This window comes from Paroedura picta, chromosome 3, assembly GCF_049243985.1.
Source record: "Paroedura picta isolate Pp20150507F chromosome 3, Ppicta_v3.0, whole genome shotgun sequence".
Lineage (NCBI taxonomy): Eukaryota > Metazoa > Chordata > Lepidosauria > Squamata > Gekkonidae > Paroedura > Paroedura picta.
The window spans coordinates 27766056-27781025 of NC_135371.1; the positions used below are offsets into that span (position 1 = coordinate 27766056).

General features: G+C 43.9%; 1 protein-coding gene across 6 annotated transcripts in view; it reads right to left on the reverse strand.

Annotated features, from left to right (window-relative positions):
• Positions 1–10634: 10634 nt before the first annotated feature.
• Positions 10635–14970, reverse strand: part of PDZRN3 (PDZ domain containing ring finger 3) — a 225558-nt gene continuing 221222 nt past the window's right edge. For all 6 annotated transcript variants that reach the window (XM_077325198.1, XM_077325199.1, XM_077325197.1 and 3 more), the window contains one exon: positions 10635–13424. In XM_077325198.1, the coding sequence (XP_077181313.1) occupies positions 11877–13424 (1548 nt within the window). In that variant the 3' untranslated portion in view covers positions 10635–11876. The remainder of the gene's footprint in view (positions 13425–14970) is intronic.

The following is a 14970-nucleotide window of genomic DNA, read 5'->3' on the forward strand; positions in this document are numbered from 1 at the left end:
AAATATTAGTCCTTATGTAATCAGGGATCCCTGAATGAAAGCGGACAAAAACAAAACTGTAAAAACCAGTGAAAGACTTTTTGTTGGCCAAGATTAAGTAAACAACTGCTTGTGAGCAATTTGGATGGTCAAAGCCACATTCTGATTTGGCCTATGATGACTTGAATCAGATTTTCCTGTCAGATTTCTGAACTAATTTGGCTTTGGTGTGGATGTAGGGCTCCTTATCATTTTAACTGTTGCAATAGCTTCAACAGAAAGGATGTCCACACATGAATAGCACTGTATATGCTATTGAAGTGAATGAAACACCTTTATAAGGAGGGGAGTTCATTAGAACTCCTGTTTATGTAGGAATTTCTGTATCATGGTGTAGCCATGGGAACTTCTAGTAAATGTATGTGGATGACTTAGAATGATTTTGGCTTTAATTGTGCATTGATGTTTCACTGATTTTTTCAAGGCTGAAAGACTCAATGCTTCCCCCAAATGTTCCCTGAGTGCATTATTTCATTCATCTCAGTGTGAGTGTCCCTGACTCAGAGTAGTGATGGTTTTACTCTGTTGGCCTGACCCACATCTACAGCACTTTTTGACATGCATGAATAAGGTATTCATACTGCATGTGTTTTGTTGCTTACAATGCATTTCTTTTTCAATATTTTTTTTATTTTGAAAAGCGAAATAAGAATACAGTAGAAATATAGAAGGGATACAGAAAAGGGGATGATGCATAGCAAGTCGTATAATTATTCAAAATTTATTTTACACTATACAATATATTAGAAAAACAAGCAAAAGGTTCTGCACAATATCCTCCTCATCGTCATAATATTTACAGTGATCCTTGCTTCAGTGATTATAATATATATATTATAATATATATAATATATATATATATTAATATATATTATAATAATATATATTATAATATATATTATATATATTATATAATATATATATTATATAATATATATTATTATTTTAATCATATTTATCATTACTATATATCCCATGTTACACACCTCATCAGATATTAGCTGTGACTGGTAATATGTCAAAATCCATTAAAATAAGAAAATCCATTCGATGTCACATTAAATCAAAGATATTGTTCAAATTCCAAATGTTCTCATTCTGCTTCAAGAAAATATATCATTTACTACAGTGGTCCCCAACCTGCGGGCCATGGCCCGCTGCCGGGCCGCGAAGGCCATGGCGCCAGGCCGCGGCTCCCTCTCCCCGCCCCCCCCCCGCAGTAAAAAACTTCCCAGGCCGCAAGCTTGTGGCCCGGGAAGCTTCTTACTGCGGGAGGGCGAGGAGAGGGAATCAGGGCCGGGACGCGCCCATGCGGGCGCGGCCCGATGTGTGGGTGCGGCCCGCGGGTGCGGCCCGATGTGTGGGTGCGGCCCACGGGTGCGGCCCGATGTGCGGGCGCAGCTCACGAGGGCGGCCGATGCGTGGCCGTGGCCCGCGCGGCACGGGCCGCGGGCCACGCCCCGATGCCCTGCCGGTCCCTAACCTCAGAAATGTTGGGGACCACTGATTTACTACATAATTCTGAACTATTTTAAATTGCTTCTCATTCTAAAGGCATTTCTTACTTTTATTGTCATGGAGTTAGAGGCAATTTATGGTGACCCCATAGAATGCAGATGCTAGGTCCTCATTGGTACATCTTGGAGGGCCCATATCCAGCTGGTGCTAAGGCAACTGCATTGGTTGCCAGTATTGGCCTGGATCAGGTTCAAGGTTTTGGTGTTAACCTTTAAGTCCGTATGCGTCTTTGGCCCTGCCTATCTGAGGGACTGCTTGTCTCTTTATGCCCCCTGCAGGGCACTTTTCTCTGCGGGTGCTAATCTACTGGAGGCCCTTGGCCCCAAAGAAGCATGCCTGGCCTCGACTCGGATCAGGGCTTTTTTGGTCCTGGACCCAACCTGGTGGAATGAACTCCCAGGAGAGCTGAGGGCCCTAACAGAGCTATCAGAGTTCCGCAGGGCCTGCAAAATGGAGCTCTTCCGCCAGGTCTTTGGTTGAGGTCAGAGCCAGGAACAACGGCGGACCCTCTTCAGGCTATACAGTAACATCCAGCATACCGCACCCTGGGGTGGTGGTGGACGGCTGCAGGGATAGAGGGAGGGATTATATTGCCAATCTTGTTCTCGTCTTTTAAACTATGTTTTATTGTTCCATTATGGGATGGGGTTTTATCATGTTTTATGGGGGTTTTATATTGTACTCTGCCACGTGTCTCTGGAGAGGGGCAGGATAAAAATATAATAAATAAATGAATAAAATTACCTCATATGGACCATTTATGCACTGGGAACTTCACTGCCCCAGCTCCCGTGCAGGAGCACAAATCGGGAGTGGATAAGGTACACCAGGCCAAATACTCCCCCATGTGGGTGCAGGAAGAGGTGGAGCAATCTGCCACGATTGAAACTCCAGCCTGCAGCCTGGCATGAAACTTCCAGTGCATAAACGGTCATGGTGAAGCTGCGGGACTAATGCTCAATATATGGCATTTATGCAACACACATGTATTTCTATTCCACCAATCTACCTGTCAATGTCTAGATGAAGACACTGGGAGAGATCATCTTGGGGTTTAGAATGAGGTGTCAATCAAAATAATTGATGCTTTAATTTTCTTTCTCAAATACCTCAGGTGTGTGTGTGTTTATGTGAAGAAGTCCTACCTGAAGCAGGTAATTATGAGACAAATACTGGCGTGTCATTAGTCAATATTACAGCCGAGTGGTGAGCAAGTAGTCACCCAGTGATTATACTTCCACTGAAAGAGCAGGTTCATAATTTAGAAGTGCTGGTTGTTCCTGGACTGCAGGAGAAAGGACAGTTTTCCTCTATGGTATGCAGTACCTTTTAGCAGCTCAGGCCAGTATGCCACTTGAGACCATTCCTTGAGAAGTAAGACTTGGCCAAAGTTATTCATCCTCTGATCTCATCCATATTGGATTACTCTAGTGTGCTCTTTGTGGGCTACCTTTGAAAACTGTACAGAAGCTTCAATAAATAGAAAATACAGTTTGCCATCAGGGATTAGATAGAGGAATAGTATTTATTATTAGATTTATTACCCACCACTCCCAGGCCAGTATCACCAACATACTGAAAGATTTGCATTTCATATTTATTTCTGGATATAGGTCTGCATGGTGATCTTTTAAAATCATAAATGAAGAATCACTCCCATATGGTTCTCTCCAGGGGTTAAAAGCCTCGTTGCAAACCCGGGTGCAGGACCACTGCTTACAAATAAAGGGTGGGCAAACCAGTAGCCCTCCATTTATGAAATGTCATTTCCATGTGTAATCACCTGGCACCTACTCTTTTGCCTATTGGTTTATCATATTAGTTGAATTTTCTTTTGGTCAGTCTTGGTTTTGGATATTGTTATAAACTGCTTTGAAGAGGGCCTGCTGGAAAAGTGGTATAAATATGCATCAAATAAATAATAATAAAATGAAGGATCAAAAAAGGACTTCTATTGAACATTTTAAAATCAATTCTATTTACAATTCAAATAGAATAGTTACTTGCTTGTTGACTGATACTCCTACCCAGTCTTGTAGAACTGGTTAATGTGTGAGCCCTGGTTTCAGTTTCATAGGACAGGAATTTTATTGGTACATTGATACATTGTAGCATAACCCAAAGCAGAGTTTACATCCTTCTAAATTGAAATCAGTGACCTTAGAAGGGTTTAACTTGGTTTAGGATGACACTGTAGAGCAGGAGAGGTACTTGGCTGAATTCTTATGTGTGCAAAATGGTAGAAACATTCATTATGCAAACAAGGAATGCAAGATCCCCCCCTAGCAAGAAACACATTTTAAAACAAAAAATGCAACCTGTGTTCAATTTGTTTAGAAGAGCCTCATGTTCCTTTGAAGAGTTTTGAAATACGGGCAATCAACGCCAGTTTAGTTTTTTTCATGTTAATCCTAGTGTTTGAAGTATGGATGAGACCACATTTCTGATAGATTCTGGCCCAGTTAACTCAGTGTGTGACAACTGCAATATATTCCCAGTTTTCTGCTTTCACCAAAGGTTTTGATCTTCTCTAGAAGTTGCTTTCCTCTGATTCACATGTATTAAACAATTTTCATTGGATTTGTCTTTTGTGAGGCCTTTGTTTGGGGCCTTCCATTATAACAAAGGCTTACAAAGGTGAAGGATAGTTTCTTGAAAAGCCTCAAAGCAGCCCTCCTCTGGGAGACAAAAGAGTCCTTTCCTCATCACAAGTCTTGCTGTGATGCCACTTTCCAATATGATCAAGCATTTATTCAAAAGGAAGGTCACCAAGAGTTCACTTTGACAGCAGCACTCCTTCCCCACTCTTAATAGGACTCCCTGTTGCAAGGTCCTGCAGTGGCTTAGTACATAAAGAAACAGAATTATCAAAGAGGTTATTTTAAAAAGTCTTCTAAATGACGGTTTATAGAAAAGCATGGCATGAACAGCTGTCAGGCAGTCAGACATCACTGAGTGATACCAACATTAGGAAATGTCATCTACATATTACTATAAAAAAGAGCTGGGGGTTTTGTACCTCATTTTTTTACTACCCGGAGGAGTCTCAAAGCAGCTTACAATAGCCTACCCTTCCTTTTCCCACAACAGACACCCTGTGAGGTAGGTGAGAGTGACAGATCTCTGAGAGAACTGTGACTGGCCCAAGGTCACCCATCTGGCGGCATGTGCGGAAGTGGGGAATCAAACCTGGTTCTCCAAATTAGAGGCTGCTGCTCTTAACCACTACCATGCTGAAGGCCTACTAGACTCCTCCCTCCCCCTTTCACTTTATTTATTCAATTGAAATAGTCTTTCTTGGTAAACAAGAGGCACTGATATTGCCAACTAGGGTTGTGCGATTCGGCCGCCAAAGCAGGCGTTCCGTCCGGGCGCAGCCAGCGCCGCGCCGCGGGGGGGGAGGGCGGTGCCGGCAGCGGCATGACAGCAGGCGCAACCACGCAGGTGCGCAACCGCGCCTGCGTGGTTGCGCCCGCTGTCACGCCGCTGCCGGCACCGCCCTCCCCCCCCCCCACGGCGCGGCGCTGGCTGTGCCCGGACGGAACACCCGCTTTGGCGGCCGAATCGCACAACCCTACAATGCCAACGTTTATGGGACACTCAGATGTCCAAGAGAAGGGATTAGTCAACTTTCGTGGCCAAAGTGTTGAAAAATGCAAAATCTGTGAAGACATCATCATATCAGCAAAATGGGGCTGGGTTACAGTTGCCAACTCTGTGTTGGGAAATACCTGAAGATTTGGGAGGCAGATAAGCCTGGAGAGGACAGGGTTAAGAGGGAGGAGCTTCAGCATGGCACAATGCCATAGAGTCCATCCTCTGATGCTGCCATGTCCTCAAGGGGAACTGATATCCATCATTTGGAGATCAGTTCTGACACTCAGTAGGTGGCAACCCTAGGATGGATGGGGAAGAAGAGTTGTACTTGAAGACATGCTCTAAGCAAGCCAAGCCCCAGAAGTGCTGACAGCATCTCAGGAAAGGCATCATTGTATTTGGCTGGTGGCTGTGGTCGCCTGGGAGGTGATAAGAAGTGTATGCCATACCTGTTGCTTTCTCCTGCACCGGTGGCCCAGTAATGCTGCCAGTTCTTGGGTTGCAAACGAAGAGACCTGGTGGCGGATGCCAAGGAAAATAGCTTGGTGTGTTGCTGTTGGCATGCATGTTGGGGGCTGCCTAGCCCTACCCCACAGTATTTGCTAAAGTCACAAAGTAGGTAGGTAGATAGATGAACAGGTTTAAATCAGAACAGAGTCATAGCCTATGTGCTATTTGGACTACCACAATATGTAAACAATGCTCATTTCTGCATAGAGATGGATGTGTACCGGGGAGCTGCATGAAATCTCAGTTTCATAGCACATATTCATGGTATATTCTCAAGTATCTGAGCACACAATTTCTTACTTGCTTATTGCAACAAGTGTCATCATATCTTTCACAGACTTGTAAAGTGCTCTTAAGTAGCTTTCATGGTTTTAGGTCAGCGGCCAATACTCAGCCAGTGTTCCTGAAGCCATGCTGACACCGCTAGCTAAAACAACAATAAAAAAATAACCTGCCTGGACTTAAAAGTTACGGACTTCAGAGACTGAATTTGAATCTGCCACAGCACTTCTGCACAAGAGATGGAGACACCTCAATTTAGACATGTTCATCTTTAGAATTTTCTAATGAATTTTACAGTCCCCGTAATCTTTCTGTAGCTAGTAGTTTTACAATGCCTCCCTCCCAGAGGTGACAGATTTCATCTGCTGCATGTTGCATCAAACCACAGCTTTAAGGCTTATTCACCTCACCCATTTAACAAGGGAAAGGTGGCATTGTCAAATCATTCTCTTGGGGTCCACTCTCGTCATGATAACCAATTAATTGTGGGGATGACCATCTATGTTTAGGAACAGACATCTGAACAGTCCCTTGAGCAACACTGCCCATTTTTTTCTTCCTTTTAGTGGGGTTATGGAAATTGGGTTAGTTTGCATGAACCTGGCTGCCATTCTTGTCTTGCCTTGTTGTGATTAATGTACTATGTTTTATTGTTCTTATTACTGTTTTTAGGGGATTGGTTTTATGTGACCCACTTCGAGCCTCTGGGGGGAGGCGGGATATAAATTAAAGGATGATGATGATGATGATGATGATGATGATGATGATGATGATGATGATGATAATAATAATAATAATAATAATAATAATAATAATAATAATAATAATAATAATAATGTGCAACTTCTTGGAGTGAACAGCGGCTTTAGGAAGGAGCACCTCAGAATAGAGCAGAAGAAGAAGAAGAAGAGTTGGTTCTTATATGCCGCTTTTCCCTACCCGAAGGAGGCTCAAAGCGGCTTACAGTCGCCTTCCCTTTCCTCTCTCCACAACAGACACCCTGTGATGGAGGTGAGGCTGAGAGAGCCCTGATATCACTGCTCAGTCAGAACAGCTTTATCAGTGCTGTGGTGAGCCCAAGGTCACCCAGCTGCCTGCATGTGGGGGAGTGCAGAATCGAACCCGGCTTGCCAGATTAGAAGTCCGCACTCCTAACCACTACACCAAACTGGCAGCAGTCAGTATCTTTCACCAAGACCTACAGTTTGGTTTTTTGGCTGTTGACTTGCAGCCAACTTGTGGAACCTCAGACGGTTTTCAAGGCAAGAGACATTGAGAGGTGGTCTGCTATTTCCTGTGTCTGTAGTGACTGTGGACTTGATCACCCATCCAAATACCATCCAGGGCTGACACTGCTGAGCTTCCAAGATCTAACAAGACCAGGCTGGTCTGGGCTATTCAGGGGAGAAAAATATTCAAACCTGCCCACTTGCCCGATTTCAGGTTCGTGTTTAACCTCTAAAATCTGTTTCAGATGCAAAACTGGTTTTTTTTTTAATAGAAAAGCAGTAAGACAATAAAGATTTACTCTTAATTTCCTCTTTGTCTTCCCAAAACTGACACTTTTTAAAGCATGTGTTTAAAAATAAAGTCCTATATATGTTGTTCTACCCTTACACCAGGAAAATAAAACGTTGCTTCTTTGTTTTTTAAAGGGCCACACATTTCCTTTCACACTGTAACTGCCTTTTCTGAATATGTGAAACTGGTATAAAGGAAAAGCCCACACCACAGAAATGTGAGGTTCAGCGACATAACTGCCCACTCATCAGGATGAACTTTGCCTAGAGTGTGCAAGAAACACAGGGCTCAAGGAAACGCCTATCACAGGGAACGTTACATTTAATCATATTTGCAGAATTAGGGAGAGATTGGTATGTATGAGCATGAAGCCAACAGTTAAAACTTTAGTTTCCAACCTCCCATTTGTTGGAGCCTCTCTCTCTGAATAGTTTTATGCTCCATACATATCCTCAGTGTGAAGACAAGTAGAAAACAAAAGAATAGAAGAGAGTTGAAACTGCTGATGCTTTTGTTTTCTGTCGCTTCTAGGCATTCAAGCAATTTTGCTAACAAGTATCTGGTAACCTATTTCCAAAGGCCACTTGCAGATAATTATATTTCCTTTAATTTACATACTTCCAGTTTATAATCCTAATTAATTCTCCAACCACTAGTCCTGAGGCAATCTGTAGCCCCACCTCCTTTTGTTTGTGATCCTTACTGTGCGATAACGTGTGTTTTCATATAGAACTGGATGCAAAAGCAACACAAAATCCACCAGGCTGATGCTTTTAGGTCTGTTTGGGGGCTACATTAATTTCACAGCACAGGCTTGTGGGCTTCCACCCTGCTGACTAAAAAACTTTGGTCAATACAAATATCCCAGTGAAGACGGCTGGTAATTTTGTGTGAATTCAGCACAATCCTGAGCATGCTAATTGAATTCCTGCTGAATTCAATGGGATTTATTCCCATAAAAATATGTAGTCTTTGAGAGGCATCCATGTAATATAAACCTGGTCACATATATGAGCACCTAACCATGTACAACTTGCAATTTCTTGCATGTATATACATATACATCCCATTATGTGTGCATACACACAGACACAGAAGTACATATAGTTTTCCCCTCATATCCATTTCTCCTTCCTCCCAAACATGTTTTAGATGACAGCACTGTACTCTGCATGAGATTTGAAAATTTTAGTCTCTGGTTGTCTTGGCTTGAGGTCCTAGAGAACATCTCACGAGCCTGCTTGTGACGTTGATCTGTAGGAGGAGTCCCAAACGTGTTGAGTTTATGGACATGTTTGGAATTTTAAGAAGGGAAGGCAGCATAGCCTTCTTGGAAGCTAAGCAGGATTGGTACTTGGATGGAGGGCAATGGAAAGCCACTTCTGCTACTCTCTTGAGAGGCTCCCAGAGGGAATGACAAAAGTTTGGGAAGTCCTAAGCCAAGCATGTTTTAATGATGGAGCATCTATTTTTTGAATGGGTGCTCTTGCAGACTCAATCAAAGGTGATTCCATCTAGGGTCTTCTGAAGTACCTCCTTCTCTAGTAAGATGGAAGAAAACCAGAATTTGCTATGGGGGAAGGTTTTTTTTTTTTTTAAAGAGAAAACTAAATGAGCATAAGGAAGCACACTGGTGGTCATTATGGCACTTATGTTCAGTACATTGGGGATAAATGAATGGCAGTGTCATATATACCTTTGACCCTCCCTTATGAAAAAGACAGCCTTGTTTATCATGACTCATTGGGGTCACTACAAATCCTTCCGAAGGAAGCATAAGCCAAGAAGGAATTAAAGACACACATGAACACATGAAACTGCCCTGCTAAATTAAATCATCAGTCCATCAAAGTCACTGCTGTCTATTCAGACTGCCAATGTCTCTCTAGGATCCCAGGCAGATGTCTTTCACATTACTTACTACCTGGTCCTTTTAACTGGAAATGCTAGGGACTGCGCCTGGGAACTTCTCCATGCCAGGGAGATGATCTGTTACTGAGACACAGCTACTGCTCACATAGTTAGAACTGATTTTGTCTAGAGCTTGGCCTTAGATTCCTTACTGACTTTTCAATGTTAACATGATCATGGGTGGTTTCTACCTATGAAGTTTCATATAATGAATAGGTTTTATGCAAATCTGAAAAAACAAAGGCAAAGCTGAATCACTCTTAAAACAAATTATGGCCAGGTAACAAGAATATCACCTGCCCTCCAAAAACAAACAAAACAAAGAATTCTTCTTTAGTTCCTTATCTCTGCCAGCACAAGAACTAGAATCATAGAGTTGGAATGGGCCAGAAAGGCCATCTAGTTCAGCCTACTGCTCAATGCAGGAACAGCCTAAAGCAGTGGTTCTCAACCTTCCTAATACCGTGACCCTTTAATCCAGTTCCTCATGTTGTGGTGATCCCCAACCACAAAATTATGCAAGTGTTCTTTCACAGAAATTAAACCGAAACTGACCAATGGCATGAAGATCCATTGTTCATGATTGTATATAAATTGGTTTTCCCCTCAGGGTTTCTCAGTTCAGTTCTGCGTCTTGTCCCTCCATGCTGATCTCGCTCTTTTCCATTGCTCCAGACAGACAAACACTCTTATCTTGATCTACCCCACAAGGCTGTTGTGTGGATGGCGCCCCCCTGGCCAAGCTGCTTACCCTGCCGTGACCCCTGTGAAAGGGTTGTTTGACCCCCAAAGGGGTCCCAACCCCCAGGTTGAGAACCACTGGCCTAAAGCATCCATGATAAATCTGTCTAGCCGCTGCTTGAAGACTGCAATTGAGAGGGAGCTCACCACTTCCTTAGGCAGCCAATTCCACTGTTGACCTACTTGGATTGTGAGTTTCCACCCTCTGATATTTAGCTGGTCCCATTCTGCACAGAGATTAAACCCATTACTGTGAGTCTATCCTCTGCTGCCAACAGGAACTGTTCCCTGCCATCCTCCAAGTGACAACCTTTCAAATACTTAAAGAGAACTACAAATGCTCCCCCCCCCAACAGAAACAAGAAAGTCCTCTAACCACGTGTGTGGATCTCAGAAGCCACATTTAGTCATCAGCCAGCATACTGCTCAATTATATCCGATAGTTTGTAGTGGGAGGATAGTTTGTAGTGGAGGATGCAGAAAGAGGGGATAGTAAAGAACAATTCCCAAGGAGGTGAAATATAAAACAATAATTTATTTTTTTAACGTCATTTTACTTGTTAATGTTGATAACTAGTCATGATTTCGTGAAAACTGCTCTCATTTTCAATACATTCAAATCTACAAAGCAGACAGCTACTACAATGGGCATTTCAAAGTACACAAACAGCCTTGTAAGAAACATTAGACATACATGCACATTCTTTCCACAGGCCACAGCCTCGGCAAACTTGCTTCGGATTCCTTCAGAGCTGCAGGACGCGGCAGCTTTGCTCCTGTTCTTTCAACGAGACCTTCCTACTTTGAGAAACCGCAGAGAGGAAGAAAGCGTACAGCCAGAACTCTTAAGCAGTTGTGTGCTTTTATTATAGGTGCCCTCCGTCTGCATATTACATGGGCTGCATATTTTTACAGAGCTCAATGCATTTACTTCTGACTCTTGCTTTGAAGCAGGCGTGGAGCTAACCAGATATTTGCAGCTGTCCCTCTGAGACTGTACCTGTACAATTCATGGCCCACGGGATCTGTGCTGTACTCAGCCACTTTGTTGGCAATCCTGTTTTACAGTCCCTGTCCGACAGCAAAAACAAAAGCTTGCTGCCTATGGGATGGGACACCATAAATAACAGCTAGGCTGTGTTTGGGGGACTCCCAAGCATGGAAGCCTGCCGTGCCAAGAGGCAAACCAGAATGTGTACTCAGTCCCCCAAACCCAGGCAGTTTGATAAATGATGCATCTTCCTGCAAAACAATCCTATCTGGAGTTTGGTAGCTCAGCTAAAATGTTGATAAAACCGTAACGTGTGCAGAAAAAGGGCACAGTAGCAAAGATATACTGCAAAATAGTGGGGTTTTGGTGTTAAAAATACATATTTGAAATTGTCTTTGAGTTTCTGCATGTGTAACCTTTTTTTAAATTAAATATGAATAGAGTATTAAAATTACCTGTGTAAGTATGATTAATATGTTTTTTTCCTGATATTTAAAACACTTTATGTAAAAGGGTAACAAGTTACAAAAAAAAGGTACTATCGGTATTCCAAATAAGCTCTGTTCAATATTGCCATTAAAGATGTTGGGGGCGTGACTGTTTCTGCCCCCCGCTGAGGACGGCGGCACCCACCGTTCAGTCCTGGAAATACAAACTTGACGTGTGTGTCTTATATACAAAAAGGACCAGGGTTGCCACATTTAACGAGGCAGGAATCTCCACCCCAATGGTAGGGTTGTATGTACACAACTTTGGCACGGGAGAGTTATACCGTAGTCACCGACAGGAAGGAGTTGTAAACTTTTGTGCCATCAGGGGACTTTGTGCCGTGGGTTAAGAGTTCTTGGATCGTCATCCAGTTGTCAAATATCTTTTTGTTCCTTTTCTTCATCATCTTTTTGTGGCTCAGTTCTATGATGTTCATCTCCTTCTTCTCCTCGGCCCCTTGCTGCTCCTTCAGACATTCTAGCCTGCTCTGCATCATGAACTTGCGCCTCCTCCTCTGCTCCTTGGCTTTCAACAATTGCTGCTTCCGTTCCTCCTTACTCCAGTAACGGCCCATCTTCATTTCGCTGATGGCGTCATCATCGGTGGTCATGCCGCTACGTTCCTCCTTGATCTTTATGGCACGTTCTCTCAGCAGCCTGTCCCTTACTGGTCTTTTGGTGATGTAGCGGGTGCCATCACTCCTCACCTTGACTTTCCATTCCATCCTGGGCTCACTCTGGTTTGAAGAGTTCAAGTCTTTGCACATGCTCACTAAACTCATTTGGCTCTGCGCATATTCCACGGCAGATTTCTGTTGTATCAACTGCATGTAGCTCTGGTAGTGTTGGGCATGGGCAGGGATATGGGCATGTTTATAGGGGGAATGGTGGTATGCGGACAAGTAGGAGCCACCTGGTTTGGGGGGCTGAGTTGGGCTTCTGCTTCCATCAGTGTCTTTCCTCTCTCTGCTCTCCAGCTGCTTGTCAAGGTCAGCATCTTTTGGGTGTGGCTTAAGGGTGCTGGAGTCTTGATTTTCTGGGCAGGTCAGCAAATTTTTCTGAGATCCACCCTGTGCTTCCGCCCCTTCGCCGACCTGCAGATTGAGCCCCTCTGCAGTCCTGCATAAAGAGTTGTTGGGAGAGATCTCCAAAGTGAGGGGTGTACTACGGCAGCTTTCCCCTGTATTGTAAGCGCTGGAGCTGTCCTTGTCTGACTTTTCGGGGAGCTCTGTGATGTCCGAGAGCTCATGCCGGCGAACGTCGATGCTGGTGTTGTAGTTGCGAAAGCCACTGTTGTGCAGCATCCAGGGCTCTCGGTACTGCTCCTTCAGCTGCTGCATCTTGTGAGCTCTCACAATGTTGAGGCACTCCAGCTCAATGTTGCGTAGTTCCTCATTCAACATCTCCAGCTCCCTGTCCACGCTTTCTTGATCGCTCTTACTAATATCCGGGGTGCTGTTGTGGTAATACAGGCCATAGGCGTTGGTGGACTTCACCTGGCATTTTAGCTCCAGCAGTTCACGAAACCTCTCGCACTCATCCACCGGGATGCCAAGGAAGTCCGCATCCGTACAGTCGGCTGAGATGAACGATTCGTTGCTAAACTGCATGTCGCCGCTGCCCAGCGTGTCCTGGCTGTAGGTCAGTTTCTTCTGGCTTCCCAAGGTGTTGGAGAAAGTCGTGTGATCATCTGCATTGTTCTCTTGCTCGGAACTTTCATCATTCCGTGTGCTTTCATCGGTGCGGCCTACGCCGCTGTCTTTCTCGTGTTGGTTGGATAAAATAGTCGCAGTGTCCGTGGTGCCTTCGTCCTCTTCGTTTTTCTTCTAATGGGAGAGGTAAATAGAAAAAACAGTTACACAGAAGTTTAAAACGTAAAGAAAAAGAAAAGGAACAAGCACACCAGCCTCCCTTTGCCTGAATGCTATGGGTGCATTGGGAAAGATTCACCAGAAATGTTTTACATGCAAGACTGATATGAGTATGGTATTGCTAGTTCTTTGGCTCCAAGAACAGCAACAACCATTTTATTAGAGCAGCGGTCCCCAACCTTCTTGTAGTCGGGGACCGCCTCCGAGGGTGGGAGAGAGCCGGGGGTCCGTCCACAGCAGCTGCACGTAAACGTGCACGCACAATTGTCGCGCATGCGCGTTTTCGCCACTAGCTGCACATGCAGGTTTTCGCCAGCAGGGGGCGCAAACACGCATGTGTGGCGGCTCCGCGCGTTTGCATCGCTGCCGTACCAGCAGCCGCGCCTGCCTCTTCCCCCCCTCTCGCTGCGGGGGGGAAGGCAGGCGTGGCCGCTGGCGGCCTGGTATCGGGCTGCAGACCGGGGGTTGAAGACCCCTGTATTAGAGCTTCAGCAGCTGCTGAGATAGGAGTATGCCTCTGAACAGATATCAATATCATAATTGTTAATTGTATCCTCCCTGTTTTCTGTAAACCGCCCTGAGCCCTCGGGGAGGGCAGTATATAAATATAATAAATAAAATAAAATAAAATAAATAAAAATCTCTTTCAGTCTTTTCTTTTTTTTAAACCGCCATTCCATTGGCTGCTCATTAGTTAGGGTGTTAAATTCATGGCTTTGCCCCCCACATTCAAAGACCTTCATAGCCTTGGATCCTCATATCTGCAGTACTACTTCTCTTCTCATTCCCTGCTATAGAAACATCTGTCATCTGAACAGAGCCTCCAGCAAGTGGGTGTAAACAGGTATATTTTGTATTCTATTTGTATTGCTCTGGTGTAATTCCATAATAAGCTTACTACCCCTACTCCATAAAACGAAAGTGTTCAGGAGAGCATTTTTATAAAGGAACACGTCTTCAAGAAGATATTTTGATGGAGAGAAGAGGACGTGGGCTATTCTACTAATTCTAATGTATTACCTGTTGCTGTATATTCTTCTCTTGCTCTCATTGCATTGTACTTATGTAATCCCATTTCTTGCTTTGTTTAACATGTGATGTTTAATATTTATGCTTTCTTCAGATTTCTGCGATCTTAGGCCTATCAAATTGTTTATTAGATGTCTCCTTATCCTATTGACTGTGCTGACTTACATTATGTAATCCGCCCTGAATCTCAGTGAAAAAGGAGGACTATAAATAATTACCTATGAATAAATACCAAACTTTAACTTAAATTCAACTTAGCTGCACTATCTCTTAGATTGTGATTATAATGATACATTATAAGTCCTTTGGACAGGTGGGGAAAGAAATCTAAACATCTAAACAAAGTAAATGAAACTGGCAGTCTTCAAGCAAAAGTTGGATACACACTTTTCTTGGATGCTTTAGGATGCTTTGGGCTGATCCTGCATTGAGCAGGGGGTTGGACTAGATGACCTGTGTGGCCCCTTCCAAC